At 44.7% G+C, this 24366-nt stretch overlaps 3 protein-coding genes across 5 annotated transcripts; 2 read left to right on the forward strand and 1 right to left on the reverse strand.

The window, feature by feature from the left end:
- Positions 1-8246: 8246 nt before the first annotated feature.
- On the forward strand, positions 8247-23755 carry LOC121838783 (UDP-glucuronosyltransferase 2C1-like). 2 transcript variants are annotated; one of them, XM_042301880.1, is made up of 3 exons: positions 8247-8324; positions 21812-22847; positions 23077-23755. In XM_042301880.1, the coding sequence occupies exons 2-3, from the start codon at positions 21820-21822 to the stop codon at positions 23648-23650; spliced, it is 1602 nt and encodes a 533-aa protein (XP_042157814.1). In that variant the 5' UTR covers positions 8247-8324; positions 21812-21819; the 3' UTR covers positions 23651-23755. The 2 variants fall into 2 exon arrangements, with proteins under 2 accessions (XP_042157814.1, XP_042157813.1); XM_042301879.1 differs by lacking the exon at positions 8247-8324 and adding an exon at positions 9146-9232.
- LOC112219052 (UDP-glucuronosyltransferase 2C1-like) lies at positions 8248-13914 on the forward strand. 2 transcript variants are annotated; one of them, XM_042301878.1, is made up of 3 exons: positions 8248-8324; positions 11964-12999; positions 13231-13914. In XM_042301878.1, exons 2-3 carry the CDS (start codon positions 11972-11974, stop codon positions 13802-13804), a joined length of 1602 nt encoding a protein of 533 aa, XP_042157812.1. In that variant the 5' UTR covers positions 8248-8324; positions 11964-11971; the 3' UTR covers positions 13805-13914. The 2 variants fall into 2 exon arrangements, with proteins under 2 accessions (XP_042157812.1, XP_042157811.1); XM_042301877.1 differs by lacking the exon at positions 8248-8324 and adding an exon at positions 9102-9232.
- On the reverse strand, positions 15939-20923 carry LOC121840034 (extensin-2-like). Its single transcript, XM_042301186.1, has 4 exons — positions 20905-20923; positions 18724-20366; positions 16557-17951; positions 15939-16049 (listed from the first exon to the last, which is right to left on the reverse strand). Exons 1-4 carry the CDS (start codon positions 20921-20923, stop codon positions 15939-15941), a joined length of 3168 nt encoding a protein of 1055 aa, XP_042157120.1.
- Positions 23756-24366: the final 611 nt, after the last annotated feature.

The following is a 24366-nucleotide window of genomic DNA, read 5'->3' on the forward strand; positions in this document are numbered from 1 at the left end:
AGCCATGGAAAAGGCCTGGGAGGGCATAGGCCCACCCACTTGGGAACCAGGCCCACCCCCAGCCAATCAGAATTAGTTTTTCCCCCAGGGGGGGGTTTTATTACAGACAGAAATACTCCTCAGTTTCATCAGCTGTCCGGGTGACTGGTCTCAGACAATCCCGCAGGTGAAGTCAGATGTAGAGGGGGGCTAGCTTGGGATCACGCTGTCTGCGGTTGTGAGGCCGGTTGGACGTACTGCCAAATTCTCTAAAACGAAGTTGGAGGCGGCTTATGGTAAAAAAAATGAACATTCAGTTCTCTGCCAAAAGCTCAGGTGGACAATCCTTGCTGTCGCCATGCCAATTGCACACTCCCTCTACTTGAGATATCTGTGGCATAGTGTTGTGAAAAAACTGCACATTTTAGTGGCCTTTTATTGTCCCTCGTACAAGGTGCACCTTTGTAATGATCATGCCATGTAATCAACTTCTTGATATGCCACACCTGTCAGGTGGATGAATTATTTTGGCAAAGGAGAAATGTTCACTAAGAGGGATGTAATCAAATCTGTGAACAAAATATGAGAGAAATAAGCTTTTTGCGCATATGGAACATTCCGTGGATCTTTAATTTCAGCTCATGAAACATGGGACCAACACTTTACAAGTTGAGTTTTTTGTTTTTGTTCAGTGTATTTGGAGGGGAGCTCTCCTGACCTGGTAAAATAATAACATCTTAAGATGCGTCCTAAATTGGACCCTATCGCTCCTCATATGGCCCCGGTCTAAATTAGTGCACTATATATAGGGAATAGGGTTCTATAGGGCTCTGGTCTAAAGTAGTGCACTATATAGGGAATAGGGTTCTATAGGGCTCTGGTCTAAAGTAGTGCACTATATAGGGAATAGGGTTCTATAGGGCTCTGGTCTAAAGTAGTGCACTATATAGGGAATAGGGTTCTATAGGGCTCTGGTCTAAAGTAGTGCACTATATGGGGAATAGGGTTCTATAGGGCTCTGGTCTAAAGTAGTGCACTATATAGGGAATAGGGTTCTATAGGGCTCTGGTCTAAAGTAGTGCACTATATAGGGAATAGGGTTCTATAGGGCTCTGGTCTAATGTAGTGCACTATATAGGGAATAGGGTTCTATAGGGCTCTGGTCTAAAGTAGTGCACTATATAGGGAATAGGGTTCTATAGGGCTCTGGTCTAAAGCTCTATAGGGCTCTGGTCTAAAGTAGTGCACTATATAGGGAATAGGGTTCTATAGGGCTCTGGTCTAAAGTAGTGCACTATATGGGGAATAGGGTTCTATAGGGCTCTGGTCTAAAGTAGTGCACTATATAGGGAATAGGGTTCTATAGGGCTCTGGTCTAATGTAGTGCACTATATAGGGAATAGGGTTCTATAGGGCTCTGGTCTAAAGTAGTGCACTATATAGGGAATAGGGTTCTATAGGGCTCTGGTCTAAAGTAGTGCACTATATAGGGAATAGGGTTCTATAGGGCTCTGGTCTAAAGTAGTGCACTATATAGGGAATAGGGTGCCATTTGGGATGCTACCCTAGAATACCAGACCTGGTTGACCGTTTGTCTATACATACTGAATAGAGTGTTTCTGCGTTTTTCCACCTTGTTGAACCAAGAATATGTTTTGGCTAAATATCTATTTTTGAGGTGTACTAATAAGGATTACAGTATTATGAAGGTATAAATTGCTCTCATGAACTGAAATGTGGATATTTTGTAACGCTGTTTTTTTTACCCTGTTTTGTTTAGTGTTTTCAACATGCAATGTGACACAAGTTCAGTGCTACTATAATATGTCTCTCCCAATTGGCACCCTAGTCCCTATATTAGTTCACTACTTCTGTCCAAGGCTCATAGTCCACTAATATAGGGAATAGGGTGCCATCTAAAACACTGCTAGGGTCTTATCTGCATGTCTACCTCCATGCTTTTGGCTTGTATCAGAAACATGGGTATCTGCTGGTCTTTGTTGTCTTTAGTCCCTAATACATATATCTAGGCTAGGCTACTATGGGTTTTTATTTCTGAGTGTGAGAGGAGGTCTTTAAATATATCTTGTCTGTAATGGGTAAGTATATTTTTTTGCACAAAATGGCAAGGATGTGCCTCAAAAGTCAATACACCTGAACTAACAAATCAAGTTTTTAGGATCTCACCTTTTTCTGAATCGGAGGAAAACTCTTGTCTTTCTAGAGGTAACTATTATGTCCCTTTTTTTTTTCTTCAATCGTACAATTGATACCAGTCTGAATCGTACAGGCTCCCACTTATGGAGAATGGCGATGGGTTGTTTTTATATTTTAGGGGTCGAGAGGGAAGAAGGGGATGGTTGTTTAGTAGTACATCTACTTGGCTCCGTATGACCTAAGATTACGTCCCAAATGGTACCCTTTTTTTAAATTCCCTAAATAGTGCATTACTTTTGACCAGGACCCATAGGGCTGTGGTCTAAAGTAGTGCCCCCCTTACATAGGGAATCCGGTAGCCAAAGCCTGGGTCCGTTACTTCTGCACAGAATTGATGTCTTGTGATTCCCTTTTCTTTTTTTTTGAGTAACTTAGTTCAGCTCAGTAGAACTTTTCTCTCACGTTTAGGTAGCTGCTTCCCACTTGATACCCAGGCCCTGTCTAGAAAACAAGCCTCCCCCCCCCTCACCTACCCCCAGACACCGGTGGGATCTGAGGCTGTATGTATCAAGTGTCTCAGAGTGGGAGTCTTGATCTAGGAGGATTTCTCTTCACAGATAATTACGAATATGATGATACGGACAAGGAGGATCCTAGATCAGATCCCAATACTCTTGAGACGCTTGATACCGACGGTCTCTGATACAAATTTGATAGGTTTAAGCCATATGCTCTGATAGGGACAAGGTGAATATATTACCACATTTATTACACGTGTCCAACCTTCTCAGATCTCCACAAGTGTCTGGGGGAGGGGGTAGGTAGAGTGGCTAGGGGTTGATTCTGGACAGGACCCAAAATCTCTGGACAGAGGCAGAGTGCGGGGTATAGGTGCTCATTCACTTTGGGCAGAGTCAGTTCAGTCATTCATTCTGTGATTTTAAATAGGTTTGCACGTTCCTCTGTACCTGGACAGTGTTTTTGATAGAAGGTTAATCTGTCTTCTCTATCTAGACTAATTGTAAAATCATTTTCTGGTCGTCAACAAATGGTTGGGACAGATTGTCAAGTTTTGCACCCGTTGGTTGGCATGCTTTGTTTTTTTTTGTTTTCAAGGGACATTTTGACCATGTACAGTAATTTGTAAACTTGCATCAAGTTTATGAATAAAGAATTTTAAGATTATTTGTCGGTGATTTATTACTTGATTTGTACCAAGTTACTTTGATAAGTTACTGTCTCTCTCTCCTCTTTCTCTCTCTCTCCTCTTTCTCTCTCTCTCCTCTCTTTCTCTCTCTCTCCTCTTTCTCTCTCTCTCCTCTCTATCTCTCTCCTCTCTCTCTCTCCTCTTTCTCTCTCTCTCTTTCTCTCTCCTCTCTTTCTCTCTCCTCTCTTTCTCTCTCTCTCTTTTCTCTCTCTCTTTTCTCTCTCTCTCTCTCTTTCTCTCTCTCCTCTCTTTCTCTCTCCTCTCTTTCTCTCTCCTCTCTTTCTCTCTCCTCTCTTTTGATTTGTTACTTGGCAACCGAAAGCTTCAGTTGGAGATTGGGGCTTGTCGTCATCATGACAATTTTCTTTGGGGGGGGGGTTGATTTATAGTATTCCTTCCCAGCCAACAGGGGGCACTGTTTAATGTTTTACAGCTTGTGCTCAAGCAGCTACTCACAATAATACAGTTTTGTACTTTGTAAATGAGGGCTATAGATTAACACACAGATGTCATTTGGGATAGATGCAAATGTTTCCCAATCATCTCTGATAGGGTGAAAACTAAATAGTTCACCCGCTTGGGTCCCCAGGACCCAGAAACACAGAGATGGATTTAACATCCAAACACAACAATGAGTGCTGGGCAACGACAACGAGTACATCTATTGAAAGTAAATGGTTAAAAACTAAAAGGAACAAGGGATAGCTTGCTAGTTGTCAATTGATTGGTTCTGAGTGTCTGTAGTACTCAGACATCTGGGACTGCCAGTCTTCTATCATACCAACGTATTGTTGTGCCAAACTGATCTTAGAATATGCAAGAGCACAAATTGATCAGCGACCAGGCTGTCGTGGGAGAATCTCGCTGGAGAAAAGGCCTTTTTTTTTACTAGGGAGCAAGTATAATCCAAATATTACCCTAAAAGGGACTTCCTGTATGATGCATAAAAACACTGTACTAACTCTGTACGAAAGTAGGAGCAGATCATTTGCTTTGGTTGCTAAAGTAATTTTTGTTTGTATCGTAATAAATGTTTGTCATTTATGCTACTAGATTGAACGCCATATTATCAATCAGTTGGTTGTGTGACGCCTCATTGTTAGGTTTCTGCCATGTTGTGCTGCATGCCCCAGGACTACCTGGCATGATGACTCCTTGCTGTCCCCAGTCCACCTGGCCTGATGACTCCTTGCTGTCCCCAGTCCACCTGACTGTGCTGCTGCTCCAGTTTCAACTGTTCTGCCTTATTATTATTCGACCATGCTGGTCATTTATGAACATTTGAACATCTTGGCCATGTTCTGTTATAATCTCCACCCGGCACAGCCAGAAGAGGACTGGCCACCCCACATAGCCTGGTTCCTCTCTAGGTTTCTTCCTAGGTTTTGGCCTTTCTAGGGAGTTTTTCCTAGCCACCGTGCTTCTATACCTGCATTGCTTGCTGTTTGGGGTTTTAGGCTGGGTTTCTGTACAGCACTTTGAGATATCAGCTGATATACGAAGGGCTATATAAATACATTTGGTTTGATGTTCCTTCTCATTCTAGCCTCATTATTAATGGTCAGGTAATGACATTGTCTATTTTATTTAGTATGTAGCCTAGTATAATTTGAGTTTTGCATTTAAAAAAAAATATTTTAAATGCTTTGTTTAATTTGTAAGTGATAATGTCACCCAAAACCTATTAGTCTGCAGGGATAAATCCATGCTGGATTAAGAATGACCGATTTCTCACATTCCGATGCGACCCAGAACTGTCAGGTGTTAGTGAATATGAACCAACCCATCTATATAACCCATCTATAAGTGTCTCTGAACGCATCAGGTTCCTGGGGCCTGTGATACAGAATCCGTTACCTTTATTGTTGGTACTTTAACTTTTTCTCATTTTCGCTTTTAACTCTTTAAGTCTAGCCTTATTCTTCAGAATAACTGTTTCAAGTCAATTCTGATTTGTTGATTTCGATGGTCCATTGAACCTTTACAACACTTGTGTGAGGATCGCCTGTCTATGTCGTCGTTATGATTACCGGACTGTCTGCCTCTGCTTTTGTGTCCTGATCAAAGGTAAGTTTACAGATGTGTAATTTCTTCTATTTGACATTTTTTTTGTTGATGTTTCATTTAACATGTTGTAGTGGATCTAGCCTGGTCCCAGATCTGTTAGCTTCTTTGGTCATTACGATAGGAATTGGCAGGACAGCAGAAGCACTTCTGAAACCAGGCTAGAATTGATCCAACTTGAATATTGTCCAATGGGAAATGCAGTGTCTGGTTGAATATTATCTTCCCAGCAGGGTTGGAGTCAATTCCATTTTTAAGTTCAGTCAATTAAGGAAGTACACTGAAATTCCATAAGGGACATATAAAGGGGAGGTAATGATGAAGGTAATGGAGTCCAGTTGTGAATCATGATGATCTGCAGGTGAGAGTAAGGAAGGATGCCAGGTGTGTGTAATGATGAATCCCAGGACCGGCGACGTCATGCGCCAGAGGGGAGGCGTGACAGTAGGCACGCCCGTCCCCCCTCACGGACACACTGCTCCTGCTGTAGGATGACGCCGACCAGGGAGGTGACCCTGAGGACAAGGAGCGGGTCGGTCCGGGCTGCGAAGGTGGAAATCACAGATGATGTTGGAATCCAGAATGTCCTGGAATCCAGGTGGCGCAGTGGTCAAGGGCGCTGTACTGCAGCGCCAGCTGTGCCATCAGAGACTCTGTGTTCGCGCCCAGGCTCTGTCGTAACCGGCCGCGACCGGGAGGTCCGTGGGGCGTTGCACAATTGGGCTAGCGTCGTCCGGGTTAGGGAGAGCTTGGCCGGTAGGGATGTTCTTGTCTCATCGCGCACCAGCGACTCCTGTGGCAGGCCGGGCGCAGTGCGCGCTAACCAAGGTTGCCAGGTGCACGGTGTTTCCTCCTGATTGGTGCGACTGGCTTCCAGGTTGGATGCGCGCTGTGTTAAGAAGCAGTGCGGCTTGGTTGGGTTGTGGGTTATCGGAGGAAGCATGACTTTCAACCTTCGTCTCTCCCGAGCCCGTACGGGAGTTGTAGCGATGAGACAAGATAGTAGCTACTAAAAACAATTGGATACCACGAAATTGGGGAGAAAAAGGGGTAAAATTCAACAACAACAAAAAACTAACAGAATGTCCTCCACCGGAACCCAACACTGTTCCTCTGGGCCATACCCCTCCCAGTCCACCTCCCAGTCCACCTCCATACTGGAGCCGACCCCCACGAAGCCGGGAGTCCAGTAGAGATCTGACAGCAAAAGCCAGACTCCCCTCGACGTCCAGGGGGGTTAGTGGGGTGTCGTGCGGGACAGCATCAGCTAGGGGACCAGGAACCACCTGTCTGAGAAGGGAGACATGAAATGAGGTTCAGATACGATAGTGACTGGGCAACTGTAACCTATATCACCTCGTTGACCCTCTGGAGAACCTTGAACGGCCCCACAAACCGGGGGCTCAGATTCTTGCAGGACAGGCGGAGTGGGAGGTTCCTGGAAGAGAGCCAGACGCAATCCCCCGGGTGGAATACTGCGTGGCGATCTGCCTGTTCCTTTTGACGATGGGCGGTGCGCTCATGATTCTCTCATGAGCGTTGCTCTACACTTCTTCTGCAGAGGGTACCGGTACGGGGATACAGGTTAGTCGAGGTAATTTGTGTATGTCGGTAGTGGATGGCTGAGAATAATATAGATGAAGTCTCTTGGTAGATAGTGTGGTTTACAGCAATACCTCGAGACTTCTTTAATATTAGACATCACTCACCAGCTTTTATTGACAAATAGACACATACCCCCAGCCCTCGTCTTACCAGACGTAGCTGTTCTGTCCTGCCGATGCACGGAAAACCAAGCCAGCTCTATATTATCCGTGTCTCGGTGAAACATAAGATCCTACATTTTTCAATGTCCTGTTGGTAGGATAATCTCGAACAGAGATCATGCAGTTTATTTTCCAGTGATTGCACGTTGGCTAATAGAAGGGGTGGTAGAGGCGGGTTAGCCACTTGCCGACAAATTTTCACAAGGCACCCCGATCTACGCCCCCCTGTATTTCCGTCTTTTCTTCAGGCGAATGACGGGGATTTGGGCCTGGTCTCGGAGAAGCAGTATATCCTTTGCATCGGACTCATTAAAGAAATGTCTAGTTTGAGGTGAGTAATCTCTGTTCTGATGTCCAGAAGCTCTTTTCGGTCATAAGAGACGGTAGCAGCAACATTGTGTACAAAATAAGTTACAAACAATGTGGGAAAAACACATAAAATAGCACAGTTGGTTTGGAGCCTGTAAAACGGTAGCCATTCCCTTCGGCGCCATTATTACGGGGGTCTGGACATTGACTAGGCCATTCCAAAACTTCAATTCTGTTGCTTTTTAACCATTTTCATGTAGACTTCAGAGATCTCTTCTATCAATGTATCCTCTGTGGGTGAATATTGAGAATGAGACACAGTAAAATGATTCATAGCTAATCAGAGAAAGAGAGAGAGAATTTGAGAGTTGACGTACTATACTATTGTTTTTTAAGGCGTCACTCACTATTAACAATGCCCCTCTTTTCACTATTAAATAATGGTCAACTATTCAGACTTTTTATTTGTATCGCCTTCACAATCCTTGTCTTACACTATTTGCAATGAAGTATACAGTAATGCAAAGTGTGTGCACTGCATTCTGTACCCTCTCTAAGGCGTCATTGAGACCGTCATATGGTAATACAAGGCATTGCACAGTCATGGTCACGTGTCCTAATCATTTTTCCTGGGCACTCATCTTTCCTCTACTACTCTTGTGTTCCAGTTCAACTATGTGTTTAACATGGTGCGTGCAATGCCCCTTGGCTATGTTATCTAACAGATTAAGATTATTTTATTGGTCAATTGCAACACAAGGTGAACCCAAATGTTACTTCCGTTTTTAACCCAAGACGCGACAGATTATTTTTTTTTCTCATCAGATCCTGGATTCGAACAGGCAAGTTTCCAGTTGCTGGCTTGCCTCTCTAACCGCTTGGCTATCTGCCACCTTACAATTGCTACCAATGGCGAAGAGAGACATTTCTTAATGTATAGAACTGATTTTTTATTTTATTTTACCTTTTATTTTACTAGGCAAGTCAGTTAAGAACAAATTCTTATTTTCAATGACAGCCTAGGAACAGTGGGTTAACTGCCTGTTCAGGGGCAGAACGACAGATTTTGTACCTTGTCAGCTCGGGGATTTGTACTTGCAACATTTTGGTTACTAGTCCAATGCTCTAACCACTAGGCTACCCTGCCGATATGCATATATGCATGCTTGTTGCAAATTGTGGGACTGAACATTTTCACTTGCGCAAGCGTATGAGTCTCATGCAACAACAAAAAAACACAAAAAAATGGTTGTTTGAACTTGTTTGAACTTTGAACATGGTTTATGTTCCAAATGGCACCCTTTCCCCTATATAGATAGTGTACAGCTTTTAACCAGAGCCTTGGTCAGAAGTAGTGCACTATATAGGGAAAAGGGTACAATTTGGGACACAAACCATTTCTAAAGTTCAAACAAGTTCTGGAATGCAGTGTTACACCTAATGTATTAGACGATGGTTAAAAACAGTCCACTTGGTAGGGAATATGGTGCGATTTGCCACTGGTCACACAGCGATTGTGTAACCTCCAGACTCCCCAAGTCGTTTTGCGTTTAACAAGGCACTGTTGTAGTAGTGAGGAGGAACCTAACTTACCTTTATGTCACATGTCTGATACCAACAATCAGAGGACACAACCCTACTGGACTGCCTTTCAGTGAGATGTGAATGAATTTGAAGTAGTTGTCTGGGCAGTTGGACAAACTAACACTGATTTGGATTTTAAAGCTGCTTGTGGACTTGGCTGGTTTTGGTAGGTAATCTATCAGTGAGAACACTGTACATTAAGGGTTTATAAAGGCTTTATTTTTTACGTTAACAATGGTTATTTAAACATTTAGTTTAATTCGTTCAGATAGTTTGTTGGTAGTTAGTTAGTGGTTAGTTAGTAAGTTACAGTGCCTTCAGAAAGTATTCATACCCCTTGACTTATTCCACATTTTGCTGTGTTACAGCCTGAACATGTTTTTTGAAATGTTTGCACATTTATTGAAAGTGAAATACAGAAATAACTTATTTACATAAGTATTCACACCCCTGAGTCAATACTTTGTAGAAGCACCTTTTGCAGCGATTACAGCTGTGAGTCTAGTGTAGATTTGGTCTAGTGTTTTGGGTTATTGTCCTGCTGAAAGGGGAATTTGTCTCCCAATGTCTGTTGGAAAGCTGACTGAACCAGGTTTTCCTTTAGGATTCTGCCTGTGCTTAGTTCTTTTCTGTTTCTTTTTATCCTTAAAAACTCCCTAGTCCTTGCCGATGACAAGCATACCCATAACATGATGCAGCCACCACCATGCTTGAAAATATGAAGAGTGGTACTCAGTGATGTGTTGTGTTGGATTTGCCCCAAACATAACGCTTTGTATTCAGGACATAAAGTTAATTTCTTAGCCACATTTTTTGTGGTTTTACTTTAGTGCCTTGTTGCAAACAGGATGCATGTTTTAGAATGTGTTTATTCTATGCAGGCTTCCTTCTTTTCATTCTGTCATTTAGGTTGTATTGTGGAGTAACTACAATGTTGTTGATCCATCCTCAGTTTCCCATCCTCAGTTTTCTATCCTATCACATCCATTAAACTGTAACAGTTTTATGGTCACCATTGGCCTCATGTTGAAATCCCTGAGTGGTTTCCTTCCTCTCCGGCAACTGAGTTAGGAAGGGCGCCTGTATCTTTGTAGTGACACGGTGTATTGATACACCATCCAAAATGTAATTAATAACTTCACCATGCTCAAAGTGATATTCAATGTGAGCTTTTTAAAAAAAAGATTGTTTTTTTAAGTTATATTTTTTTATAACCCATCTACCAATAGGGGCCCTTCTTTATGAGACATTGGAAAACCTCCCTGGTCTTTGTTGTTGAATCTGTGTTTGAAATTCACTGCCCGACTACAGGACCTTACAGATAATTGTGTGTGTGGTACAGAGATGAGGTGGTCATTCACAAATCATGTAAAAAACACTATTAATGCACACAGAGTGAGTCCATGCAATTTATTATGTGACTTGTTTAAGTACTTATTATGTGTGTGTAGGGGGGCATTCCATTTGCATCATAAAGGCAATTCATTATGCAAAGATGGAAAGCAAATTGGAAAAAGGATATGTGATCTGTGTAACCTGAAGAAATCTAGTCTCTTTGTGCTAAGATACCACTTCTTGTCATGCCAAACAATGACAAGGAGCACAAGAAGTGGAACGTTTGCACAAAACCGGTTCTGGATTTCTAAGGATGTAGTAAGCAATATGGGTTTATCCATGGATGTTACTTCTTAGCCTGGTTCCAGGTCTGTTTGTGCTGCCTTGCCAACTCCTACACTTAGAAAAAGGGTTCCAATAGGGTATTTCAGGTGCCCCCACAGGAGAACCCTTTTTGGACCCTCTGTGGAAAGGGTTCTACATGGAACCCAAAAAGGTTTTTACCTGGAACCTAAAGGGTTCTTCTATCGGAACAGCCAAAGAACCCTTTTAGGTTCTAGATATCACCTTTTTCCCCCTAAGACTGTATGGTGATTGTCACACCAAACAAACAGACTTGTCAAGACTGTACAAATAGATCTGGGACTAGAAGGCTTTTCATTTTTTTTTTTTTTTTAATGTAACTAGGCAAGTCAGTTAAGAACACCTTCTTATTTACAATGACGACCTACCAGAAGGCAAAAGGCCTCCTGTGGGGATGGAGGCTGGGATTAATAATATAGGACATAACACAACAAGAGCGACACCACAACACTACATAAAGAGAGACCTAAGACAACAACACACCATGGTAGCAACACATGACAACACACCATGGTAGCAACACATGACAACATAGCATGGTAGCAACACAGCTATGCTTCCTAATGTGATCTGCAGCAGTCAGAATATTCTGATTGAACAATGAGGTTGCATAACCATAAACCCTCTCCCAGATCAGACCTGGGTTCAACCACCATTTGAAATCTTTTAAATAATTTAAGCGTTTGCTTTTGGAGTGCCTGTGTAACGGATGTGAAATGGCTAGCTAGTTAGCGGCGCTAAATAGTGGTTCAATCAGCTCTGAGACCTTGAAGTAGTGGTTCGCCGCTGTTTTTTTGGAGCGATGGGTAACAACGCTTTGTGGGTGACTGTTGTTGATGTGTGCAGAGGGTCCCTGGTTCGAGCCCGGGTAGGGGCGAGGGAACGGACTAAAGTTATACTGTTACACCTGGAATGCAGGTCTGATTCAGATGTATCAGATATGATCTTGTGCAACTATGAGTCCATCTGAATATGACCCTATTGGATTGGTATGACAGTATACATTAGCTAGGTTACCTAGTAGATTCGTTGAATACCATCCCATTTCACAACTTTATAAAAAGGGCCAGAGAGACAATTCAATTCTCTGATTCCTATACAATTGTCAGATGTTACAGAATGTGCTAAAAACTATAGCTGACGGCTAGTTAATTATTGTGATTGATTGTTTGACATCTACTTCCTTGTATCTAATTAAGGTTTCACTATGGACGGAAGGATCTATCAACCAACCCTTATCTCATTGTTCGTATTGCTCTTCACCCTGTCCAATATTGTCTATGGGGGTAAAATATTAATCTACCCAATGGATGGAAGCCACTGGGTCAACATGAGAGTCATCATCGAAGAGTTGCATTCCAAAGGCCATGACATCACAGTGGTGCGAGCGTCAAACAGCTGGTACATCAAGGAGAATTCCCCCCACTACACCACCATTACCATCCCCAACACTGGTGGCTTCGATGAAAACTTCTTTGGTGAATTTATATTAAGTAAACATCTGAAGATTCAAAGGGAGCAGGGGAAAAGTTTTTGGACCGAACTCAAGCTTCAGTCATCAATGAAGGAGACTTTTTTCGAGTTCCACAAGAACATGGCTGAAATGATCACTCGTGTCCTTGAAGACAGAAAGTTGATCCAGTCTCTCCAGGATGCTAAGTTTGATTTGGTTCTGACAGATCCTGGGATTGGTGGAGGGACGATCTTAGCCCGCGTCCTCCACCTTCCTCTGGTTTACAATGTCAGATGGACCATTCAAGGTGAAGCTCATTTGGTCATCGCCCCGTCGCCTCTCTCTTACGTCCCATACACACCCACAGAGTTGACAGACAAGATGACCTTCCTCCAGAGAGTCACCAACATCTTAGCTTACATACTCGGGAGTTACACATTGGCATCTATCACAGAACCCAACTACAAACCGATAGTCCAGCGTTACTTTGGTCCTGACGTTGATTACTTCGCATTCTTCCAGGAAGCAGATATCTGGCTCATGAGAAGCGATTTTGTCTTTGAATTTCCGAAACCCACCATGCCGAATATGGTCTACATTGGTGGGTTCCAGTGTAAGCCCTCCAAGCCTCTTCCACAGGACCTGGAGCAGTTTGTTCAGAGTTCCAGCGAGCATGGGGTTGTCATGATGACTCTGGGGACTTTGGTGGCAGAGCTTCCTGAAGATATCGCAGATGAAATCGCTGCCGCGTTCGCTCAGCTGCCTCAGAAGGTCATCTGGAGGTATGGATTGATGGATAGATCCTTTAATTAATTAATTAATCGGACAAATTATGAGTAAAAATGGAGCCAGTTTTCCAAAAACAATAAGGCCTGGTCCTGGACTAAAAAACTATTTCAAATGTTATTCTCCATTGAGCATGCTTTTAGTCCAGGACTTTATCTGGGCCTAGACTTAAAAACAAAGTGTCAGATTTCCATGTATATCCACTGTGGTTCTCTTGTGGTTCTCAGGTATACTGGACAGAGACCCTCTACCCTGGGTAACAACACCCTACTGGTGGACTGGCTTCCCCAAAACGATCTCCTAGGACACCCCAAGACCCGGGCCTTCGTAGCCCATGGAGGAACCAACGGTGTCCAGGAGGCCATCTACCATGGCGTCCCGGTAGTCGGCCTCCCTCTCGCCTTCGACCAGTCCGACAACCTCTCCAAGTTGAAGGAGAGGGGGGCAGCTAACACGGTGGATATCGTCACAATGGACAGAAATGTGTTCCTGGAGGCTTTGAAGGCTGTGCTGCATGAACCGTCCTACAGGGAGAACATGCAGAGGTTGTCCAGACTGCACAGAGACCAACCCATTAAACCACTGGACAAGGCAGTGTTCTGGATCGAGTTTGTTATGAGACATAAAGGAGCTCGTCACCTGAGGACAGAGTCCTATAAGATGTCCTGGATAGTATACCACTCGGTTGATGTGATAGCGACTTTGCTGGCGTGTGTGTTGCTTGTAACGCTGGTTTGCCTGGCAGTCGTAAGATGTGTTTGGCGTAAGGTGTTCTGCAGGAACAAAGTGAAAAGTGAATGATAATGTGTTTTGAGATGTGAATATTAAAATATTATCTTATCATTGCTCAATCAGCAATTTATCAATAACATTTACATTTGATCAATAAAACATTGTTTTAGGGTATGTGATATCTTTGTCATTCAAATGTGTTTTTTAAATGGGTATGGATTTAAATAATCTATGCAGTATACTCAGGAGACGGAGGAAGAGATCACGATGACTTTATCATGTCCATTTATGATTGGCCCGAAATTCTGTCACCAGTAAATAGGATCAGGATCATTGTAATCATATGGCTGCTGCAGAGGTAATGGACAATCCATTTATTTTTTTACCCAACATTGTAGAATCAGTAATACTATAAATCAAATTGGATTTGGTCACAAACACATGGTTAGCAGATGCTAATGCGAGTGTAGCGAAATGCTTGTGCTTCTAGTTCCGACTGTAGTAATATCTAACAAGTAATCTAACAACAACTCCCCAACAACTACCTAATACACACAAATCTAAAAGGGTTGAATGAGAATATGTACATATAAATATATGGATGAGCGAGGGCCGAGCGGCATGGGCAAGGTGCAATATATGGTATAAAATACAGTATATGCATATATGAGTAATGTAAGATATTTAAACAACATTTAAGTGGACTTATTTAAAGTGGCAATGTATAAAGTGACTAGTCATCCATATGTTAATATGGCCAGTGATTGGGTCTCAGTGTAGGCAGCAGCCTCTCTGAGTTAATGATTGCTGTTTAGCAGTTTGATGGCCTTGAGATAGAAGCTGTTCTCGGTCCCAGCTTTGACGCAGCTGTACTGACCTCGCCTTCTGGATTGGAGCGGTGTGAACAGGCAGTGGCTCGGGTCGTTGTTGTCCTTGATGATCTTTTAGGCCTTCCTGTGACATCGGGTGCTGTAGGTGTCATGGAGGGCAGGTAGTTTGCCCCTGTTGATACGTTGTGCAGACCTCATCACCCTCTGGAGAGCCTTGCGGTTTAGGGCGGTGCAGTTACCGTATCAGGCTGTGATACATCCTGACAGGATGCTCTCGATTATGCATCTGTAAAAGTTTGTCAGGGTTTTGGGTGACAAGCCAAATTTCTTCAGCCTCCAGAGGTTGAAGAGGTGCTGTTGTGCCTTCTTCACCACACTGTCTTTGTTTTGTTGACTCTAAGTGAGAGGTTGTTTTCCTGACACGTCACTCCATGTGGTGGGGGCGGCAGGGTAGGGCTAACCACTAGGGTGGCCTAGTGGTTAGAGCGTTGGGCTAGTAACCGAAAGGTTGCAAGTTCAAATCCCCAAGCTGACAGGGTACAAACCTGTCGTTCTGCCCCTGAACAAGGCAGTTAACCCACTGTTTGTAGGCCGTCATTGAAAATAAGAATTTGTTCTTAGCTGACTTGCTTAGTTGCCTTCCTACCTGTAGGCTGTCTCTTCATTGTTGGTAATCAAGCCCACTACTGTTGTGTCATCTGCAAAACTTGATGATTGAGTTAGAGGCGTGCATGGCCAGGCAGGCAGTACAGGAGGGTGTTGAGTGTTGAGGGTCAGCGAAGTGGAGATGTTGTTTCCTACCTTCACCACCTGGGGGCGGCCTGTCAGAAAGTACAGGACCCATTTGCACAGGGCGAGGTTGAGATTCCTCCATTCTTCCAACAGGTGCCATTAATACAGGTAACGAGTGGAGGACAGAGGAGCCTCTTAAAGAAGAAGTTACAGGTCTGTGAGAGCCAGAAATCTTGCTTGTTTGTAGGTGACCAAATACTTATTTTCCACCATAATTTGCAAATAAATTCATTAAAAATCCTACAATGTGATTTTCTGGATTTTTTTTTTCATTTTGTCTGTTTACCTATGATGAAAATTACAGGCCTCTCTCATCTTTTTAAGTGGGAGAACTTGCACAATTGTTGGCTGACTAAATACTTTTTTGCCCCAATGTATGATTTCCTGTTTACATAAAGTCCAGTGAAGTTCCTTTAGGGCCGCCTTGTCTGCTCGAGGGGGAATGTAAACAGCTGTGACTATAACTGACGAGAATTCTCTTGGTAGGTAAAATGGCCGGCATTTGATTGTAAGGAATTCTAGTTTGGGTGAGCAGAAGGACTTGAGTTCCTGTATGTTATGATTACACCATGAGTCGTTAATCATGAAGCATACACTCTTCCCCAAGAGGTGTTCACCTCTGTCTGCGCGATGCATGGAGAAGCCCGGTGGCTGAACCGATTCCGGCTACCTGTCCCGAGAGTGCCATGTTTCTGTGAAACAGAGAATATTACAATTACAATATTACAATGCAAATTTTGTCTACCTTCTTGTCAAGAGACTGGACGTTGGCAAATAGTATACTCGGGAGCGGTGGGCGATGTGAACGTCTACGGAGTCTGACCAGGAGGCTGCTTTGTCTGCCCCATCTGCGGCCTGTTGTTTTGGATCGGCTTCTGGAATTAGATCCATTGCCCTGGGTGATGGTTTGAACAAAGGATCCGCTTCGGGAAAGTCGTATTCCTGGTCGTAATGATGATATATGATGGTATATCCATTAGTTGTTCCCGGCTGTATGTAATAAGACTTAATATTTCCTGGGGTAACAATGTAAGATATAACCAGGGTTGGGGTCTGTCCAGTAGCTAAGTTTGTGGTCGGTCCAGCAACCAGATTACGGGTCAGTCCAGTAACCAGGGTATGGGTCGGTCCAGTAGCCAAGGTCGGGGTCAGTCCAGTAGCTAAGGTTGGGGAAAGCAATGTATGAGATCTCTCCACACCCTCTGATGGATCAGATGGATCAGAAGAAGGACGATGATGGAACTATTCAGTGCTACAAAGAAAGAACCAGCATTGGGGTCAGTCCAGTAACCAGCATTGGGGTCAGTCCAGTAACCAGCATTGGGGTCAGTCCAGTAACCAGAATTGTGGTCAGCCCAGTAACCAGCATTGGGGTCAGTCCAGTAACCAGGATTGGGGTCAGCCCCGTAACTAGGATTGGGGTCAGTCCAGTAACCAGTATTGGGGTCAGTCCTGTAATCAGGATTGGGGTCAGCCCAGTAACCAGGATTGGGGTCAGTCCAGTAACCAGGATTGGGGTCAGTCAAGTAACCAGGATTGGGGTCAGTCCAGTAACCAGGATTGGGGTCATTCCTGTAACCAGGATTGGGGTCAGTCCAGTAACCACGATTGGGGTCATTCCTGTAACCGGGATTGGGGTCATTCCTGTAACCAGGATTGGGGTCAGTCCAGTAACCACGATTGGGGTCATTCCTGTAACCGGGTTTGGGGTCATTCCTGTAACCAGGATTGGGGTCAGTCCAGTAACCAGGGTCAGTCCAGTAACCAGCATTGGGGTCAGTCCAGTAACCAGCATTGGGGTCAGTCCAGTAACCAGCATTGGGGTCAGTCCTGTAACCAGCATTGGGGTCAGTCCTGTAACCAGCATTGGGGTCAGTCCTGTAACCAGGATTGGGGTCAGTCCTGTAACCAGGATTGGGGTTAGTCCTGTAACCAGGATTGGGGTCAGTCCTGTAACCAGGATTGGGGTCATTCCTGTAACCGGGATTGGGGTCATTCCTGTAACCGGGATTGGTGTCAGTCCAGTAACCAGCATTGGGGTCAGTCCAGTAACCAGCATTGGGGTCAGTCCAGTAACCAGCATTGGGGTCAGCCCAGTAACTAGGATTGGGGTCAGTCCAGTAACCAGGATTGGGGTCAGTCAAGTAACCAGGATTGGGGTCAGTCAAGTAACCAGGATTGGGGTCAGTCCAGTAACCAGGATTGGGGTCATTCCTGTAACCAGGATTGGGGTCAGTCCAGTAACCACGATTGGGGTCATTCCTGTAACCAGGATTGGGGTCAGTCCTGTAACCAGGATTGGGGTCAGTCCAGTAACCAGGATTGGGGTCAGTCCAGTAACCAGGGTCAGTCCAGTAACCAGCATTGGGGTCAGTCCAGTAACCAGCATTGGGGTCAGTCCAGTAACCAGAATTGTGGTCAGCCCAGTAACCAGCATTGGGGTCAGTCCAGTAACCAGGATTGGGGTCAGCCCCGTAACTAGGATTGGGGTCAGTCCAGTAACCAGTATTGGGGTCAGTCCTGTAATCAGGATTGGGGTCAGCCCAGTAACCAGGATTGGGGTCAGTCCAGTAACCAGGATTGGGGTCAGTCAACTAACCAGGATTGGGGTCAGTCCAGTAACCAGGATTGGGGTCATTCCTGTAACCAGGATTGGGGTCAGTCCAGTAACCAACGATTGGGGTCATTCCTGTAACCGGGATTGGGGTCATTCCTGTAACCAGCATTGATCCAGTAACCAGGGGGTCAGTCCAGTAACCAGCATTGGGGTCAGTCCTGTAACCAGCATTGGGGTCAGTCCTGTAACCAGCATTGGGGTCAGTCCTGTAACCAGGGGGTTCCTGTAACCAGGGGTCCTGTATTCAGTCCTGTAACCAGGATTGGGGTCATTCCTGTAACCGGGATTGGGGTCATTCCTGTAACCATTGGTGTCAGTCCAGTAACCAGCATTGGGGTCAGTCCAGTAACCAGCATTGGGGTCAGTCCAGTAACCAGCATTGGGGTCAGTCCAGTAACCAGGATTGGGGTCAGTCCAGTAACCAGGATTGGGGTCAGTCCAGTAACCAGCATTGGGGTCAGTCCAGTAACCAGGCTTGGGGTCAGCCTCGTAACCAGGATTGGGGTCAGTCCAGTAACCAGGATTGGGGTCAGTCCAGTAGCCAGGATTGGGGTCAGTCCAGTAACCAGGATTGGGGTCAGTCCAGTAACCAGCATTGGGGTCAGTCCAGTAACCAGAATTGTGGTCAGCCCAGTAACCAGCATTGGGGTCAGTCCAGTAACCAGGATTGGGGTCAGCCCCGTAACTAGGATTGGGTCAGTCCAGTAACCAGTATTGGGGTCAGTCCTGTAATCAGGATTGGGGTCAACCCAGTAACTAGGATTGGGGTCAGTCCAGTAACCAGGATTGGGGTCAGTCAAGTAACTAGGATTGGGGTCAGTCCAGTAACCTGGATTGGGGACAGTCAAGTAACCAGGATTGGGGTCAGTCCAGTAACCAGGATTGGGGTCATTCCTGTAACCAGGATTGGGGTCAGTCCAGTAACCAGTATTGGGGTCAGTCCTGTAATCAGGATTGGGGTAGGTCCAGTAACCAGGATTGGGGTCAGTCAAGTAACCAGGATTGGGGTCAGTCCAGTAACCAGGATTGGGGTCATTCCTGTAACCAGGATTGGGGTCAGTCCAGTAACCACGATTGGGGTCATTCCTGTAACCGGGATTGGGGTCATTCCTGTAACCAGGATTGGGGTCAGTCCAGTAACCACGATTGGGGTCATTCCTGTAACCGGGTTTGGGGTCATTCCTGTAACCAGGATTGGGGTCAGTCCAGTAACCAGGGTCAGTCCAGTAACCAGCATTGGGGTCAGTCCAGTAACCAGCATTGGGGTCAGTCCAGTAACCAGCATTGGGGTCAGTCCTGTAACCAGCATTGGGGTCAGTCCTGTAACCAGCATTGGGGTCAGTCCTGTAACCAGGATTGGGGTCAGTCCTGTAACCAGGATTGGGGTCAGTCCTGTAACCAGGATTGGGGTCAGTCCTGTAACCAGGATTGGGGTCAGTCCTGTAACCAGGATTGGGGTCATTCCTGTAACCGGGATTGGGGTCATTCCTGTAACCGGGATTGGTGTCAGTCCAGTAACCAGCATTGGGGTCAGTCCAGTAACCAGCATTGGGGTCAGTCCAGTAACCAGCATTGGGGTCAGTCCAGTAACCAGGATTGGGGTCAGTCCAGTAACCAGGATTGGGGTCAGTCCAGTAACCAGCATTGGGGTCAGTCCAGTAACCAGGCTTGGGGTCAGCCCCGTAACCAGGCTTGGGGTCAGCTCCGTAACCAGGATTGGGGTCAGTCCAGTAACCAGGATTGGGGTCAGTCCAGTAACCAGGATTGGGGTCAGTCCAGTAACCAGCATTGGGGTCAGTCCAGTAACCAGAATTGTGGTCAGCCCAGTAACCAGCATTGGGGTCAGTCCAGTAACCAGGATTGGGGTCAGCCCCGTAACTAGGATTGGGGTCAGTCCAGTAACCAGTATTGGGGTCAGTCCTGTAATCAGGATTGGGGTCAACCCAGTAACTAGGATTGGGGTCAGTCCAGTAACCAGGATTGGGGTCAGTCAAGTAACTAGGATTGGGGCCAGTCCAGTAACCAGGATTGGGGTCAGTCAAGTAACCAGGATTGGGGTCAGTCCAGTAACCAGGATTGGGGTCATTCCTGTAACCAGGATTGGGGTCAGTCCAGTAACCACAATTGGGGTCATTCCTGTAACCGGGATTGGGGTCAGTCCTGTATCTAGAATTGGGGTCAGTCGAGTAACCAGGATTGGGGTCAGTCCAGTAACCAGGATTGGGGTCAGTCCAGTAACCAGGATTGGGGTCAGTCCAGTAACCGGGATTGGGGTCAGCCCTGTAACTAGGATTGGGGTCAGTCCTGTAACCAGGATTGGGGTCAGTCCAGTAACCAGGATTGGGGTCAGTCCTGTAACCAGGATTGGTGTTGATTCCATTCTGAAAGTAACCTGAATTAACAGTTTCACTTCATTTATTTTCAATAGGAATTTCACACTAAACAAAAATATAAACGCAACATGCATTTCAAAAGATTTTACTGAGTTACAGTTCATATAAGGAAATCAGTCAATTGCAATATAAATCTATGGATTTCACATGGCTGGGAATACAGATATGCATATGTTGGTCACAGATACTGTACCTTAAAATAAAGTTAGGGGCATGGATCAGAAAGCCAGTCATTATGTCTGGTGAGTATGTCGGCCATGGAAGAACTGGGCCATTTTCAGCTTCCAGGAATTGTGTACAGATTCTTGTGACATGGGGCAGTGCATTATCATGCTGAAACATGAGATGATGGCGGAGGATGAATTGCGCGACAATGAGTCTCAATCTCTTCAAGGTATCTCTGTGCATTCAAAATTGCCATAGATAAAATGGAATTATGTTTGTTGTCCGTAGCTTATGCCTGCCCATACCATAACCCCACTTCACCATGGGGCTCTCTGTTCACAATGTTGACATCAGCAAACTGCTCGCCCATACAGTTGAACCCGGGATTCATCCGTTAAGAGCACACTTCTCCCGAACTGCCATCAGGTCATGACCCTGGTGAGGATGACAAGCACGCAGATGAGCTTCCCTGAGACAGTTTCTGAACCTCTGGGGAAAAGGGTTCAACATGGAACCCAAAAGGGTTTTTACCTGGAACCTAAAGTGGTTCTTCAAAGGGTTCTTCTATGGGAACAGCCAAAGAACCCTTTTAGGTTCTGGATATCACCTTTTTTTTCTAAGACTGTATGGTGATTGTCACACCAAACAAACAGACTTGTCAAGACTGTACAAATAGATCTGGGACTAGAAGGCTTTACTTTTTTTTTATGTAACTAGGCAAGTCAGTTAAGAACACATTCTTATTTACAATGACGACCAGTCAGAATATTCTCATTGAACAATGAGATGCATAACCATAAAACCTCTCCCAGATCAGACCTGGGTTCAACCACCATTTGAAATCTTTAAAAAAATGTAAGCGTTTGCTTAATACTTAAATCATTCCAGTGCCTGGAATGCCAGGTTTGTACTTTTTGTACGTTTCTACTGGTCCCATTGTCACAGCAAAACTCAATCACAGCTATTTGAAAATTATATCAAATCATTTTTGAACCCAGGTCTGATTCAGATGTACCAGATATAATCTTGTGCAACTATGAGTCCATCTGAATATGACCCTATTGGATTGGTATGACAGTATACATTAGCTAGGTTCCCTAGTAGATTTGTTGAATACCAACCCATTTCACAACTTTATAAAAAGGGCCAGAGAGACAATTCAATTCTCTGATTCCTATACAATTGTCAGATGTTACAGAATGTGCTAAAAACTATAGCTGACGGCTAGTTAATTATTGTGATTGATTGTTTGACATCTACTTCCTTGTATCTAATTAAGGTTTCACCATGGACAGAAGGATGTATCAACCAACCCTTATCTCATTGGTCGTATTGCTCTTCACCCTGTCCAATATTGTCCATGGCGGTAAAATATTAATCTACCCAATGGATGGAAGCCACTGGGTCAACATGAGAGTCATCATCGAAGAGTTGCATTCCAAAGGCCATGACATCACAGTGGTGCGAGCGTCAAACAGCTGGTACATCAAGGAGAATTCCCCCCACTACACCACCATTACCATCCCCAACACTGGTGGCTTCGATGAAAACTTCTTTGGTGAATTTATATTAAGTAAACATCTGAAGATTCAAAGGGAGCAGGGGAAAAGTTTTTGGACCGAACTCAAGCTTCAGTCATCAATGAAGGAGACTTTTTTCGAGTTCCACAAGAACATGGCTGAAATGACCACTCGTGTCCTTGAAGACAGAAATTTGATCCAGTCTCTCCAGGATGCTAAGTTTGATTTGGTTCTGACAGATCCTGGGATTGGTGGAGGGACGATCTTAGCCCGCGTCCTCCACCTTCCTCTGGTTTACAATGTCAGATGGACCATTCAAGGTGAAGCTCATTTGGTCATCGCCCCGTCGCCTCTCTCTTACGTCCCATACACAGCCACAGAGTTGACAGACAAGATGACCTTCCTTCAGAGAGTCACCAACGTCTTTGCTTACATACTCGGGACTTACACATTGACATCTATCACAGAACCCAACTACAAACCGATAGTCCAGCGTTACTTTGGCCCTGACGTCGATTACGACGCATTCTTCCAGGAAGCAGATATCTGGCTCATGAGAAGCGATTTTGTCTTTGAATTTCCGAAACCCACCATGCCGAATATGGTCTACATTGGTGGATTCCAATGTAAGTCCTCCAAGCCTCTTCCACAGGACCTGGAGAAGTTTGTTCAGAGTTCCAGCGAGCATGGGGTTGTCATGATGACTCTGGGGACTTTGGTGGCAGAGCTTCCTGAAGATATCGCAGATGAAATCGCTGCCGCCTTCGCTCAGCTGCCTCAGAAGGTCATCTGGAGGTAAGGATGGATGGATAGATCCTTTAATTAATTGATTGGACAAATTATGAGTAAAAATTGAGCCAGTTTTCCAAAAACAATAAGGCCTGGTCCTGGACTAAAAAACTATTTCAAATGTTATTCTCCCATTGAGCATGCTTTTAGTCCAGGACTTTATCTGGGCCTAGACTTAAAAACAAAAGTGTCAGATTTCCATGTATATCCACTGTGGTTCTCTTGTGATTCTCAGGTATACTGGACAGAGACCCTCTACCCTGGGTAACAACACCCTACTGGTGGACTGGCTTCCCCAGAACGATCTCCTAGGACACCCCAAGACCCGGGCCTTCGTAGCCCATGGAGGAACCAACGGTGTCCAGGAGGCCATCTACCATGGCGTCCCGGTAGTCGGCCTCCCTCTCGCCTTCGACCAGTCTGACAACCTGTCCAAGTTGAAGGAGAGGGGGGCAGCTAACACGGTGGATATCGTCACAATGGACAGAAATGTGTTCCTGGAGGCTTTGAAGGCTGTGCTGCATGAACCGTCCTACAGGGAGAACATGCAGAGGTTGTCCAGACTGCACAGAGACCAACCCATTAAACCACTGGACAAGGCAGTGTTCTGGATCGAGTTTGTTATGAGACATAAAGGAGCTCGTCACCTGAGGACAGAGTCCTATAAGATGTCCTGGATAGTATACCACTCGGTTGATGTGATAGCGACTTTGCTGGCGTGTGTGTTGCTTGTAACGCTGGTTTCCCTGGCAGTCGTAAGATGTGTTTGGCGTAAGGTGTTTTGCAGGAACAAAGTGAAAAGTGAATGATAATGTGTTTTGAGATGTGAATATTAAAATATTATCTTGTCATTGCTCAATCAGCAATTTATCAATAACATTTACATTTGATCAATAAAACATTGTTTTAGGGTATGTGATATCTTTGTCATTCAAATGTGTTTTTTAAATGGGTATGGATTTAAATAATCTATGCAGTATACTCAGGAGACGGAGGAAGAGATCACGATGACTTTATCATGTCCATTTACGATTGGCCCGAAATTCTGTCTCCAGTAAATGGGATCAGGATCATTGTAATCATATGGCTGCTGCAGAGGTAATGGACAATCCATTTATTTTTTTACCCAACATTGTAGAATCAGTAATACTATAAATCAAATTTGATTTGGTCACAAACACATGGTTAGCAGATGCTAATGCGAGTGTAGCGAAATGCTTGTGCTTCTAGTTCCGACTGTAGTAATATCTAACAAGTAATCTAACAACAACTCCCCAACAACTACCTAATACACACAAATCTAAAAGCGTTGAATGAGAATATGTACATATAAATATATGGATCAGCGAGGGTCGAGCGGCATGGGCAAGGTGCAATAGATGGTATAAAATACAGTATATGCATATATGAGTAATGTAAGATATTTAAACAACATTTAAGTGGACTTATTTAAAGTGGCAATGTATAAAGTGACTAGTCATCCATATGTTAATGTGGCCAGTGATTGGGTCTCAGTGTAGGCAGC

Source organism: Oncorhynchus tshawytscha, linkage group LG19 (genome assembly GCF_018296145.1).
Source record: "Oncorhynchus tshawytscha isolate Ot180627B linkage group LG19, Otsh_v2.0, whole genome shotgun sequence".
In the NCBI taxonomy this organism is placed as follows: domain Eukaryota; kingdom Metazoa; phylum Chordata; class Actinopteri; order Salmoniformes; family Salmonidae; genus Oncorhynchus; species Oncorhynchus tshawytscha.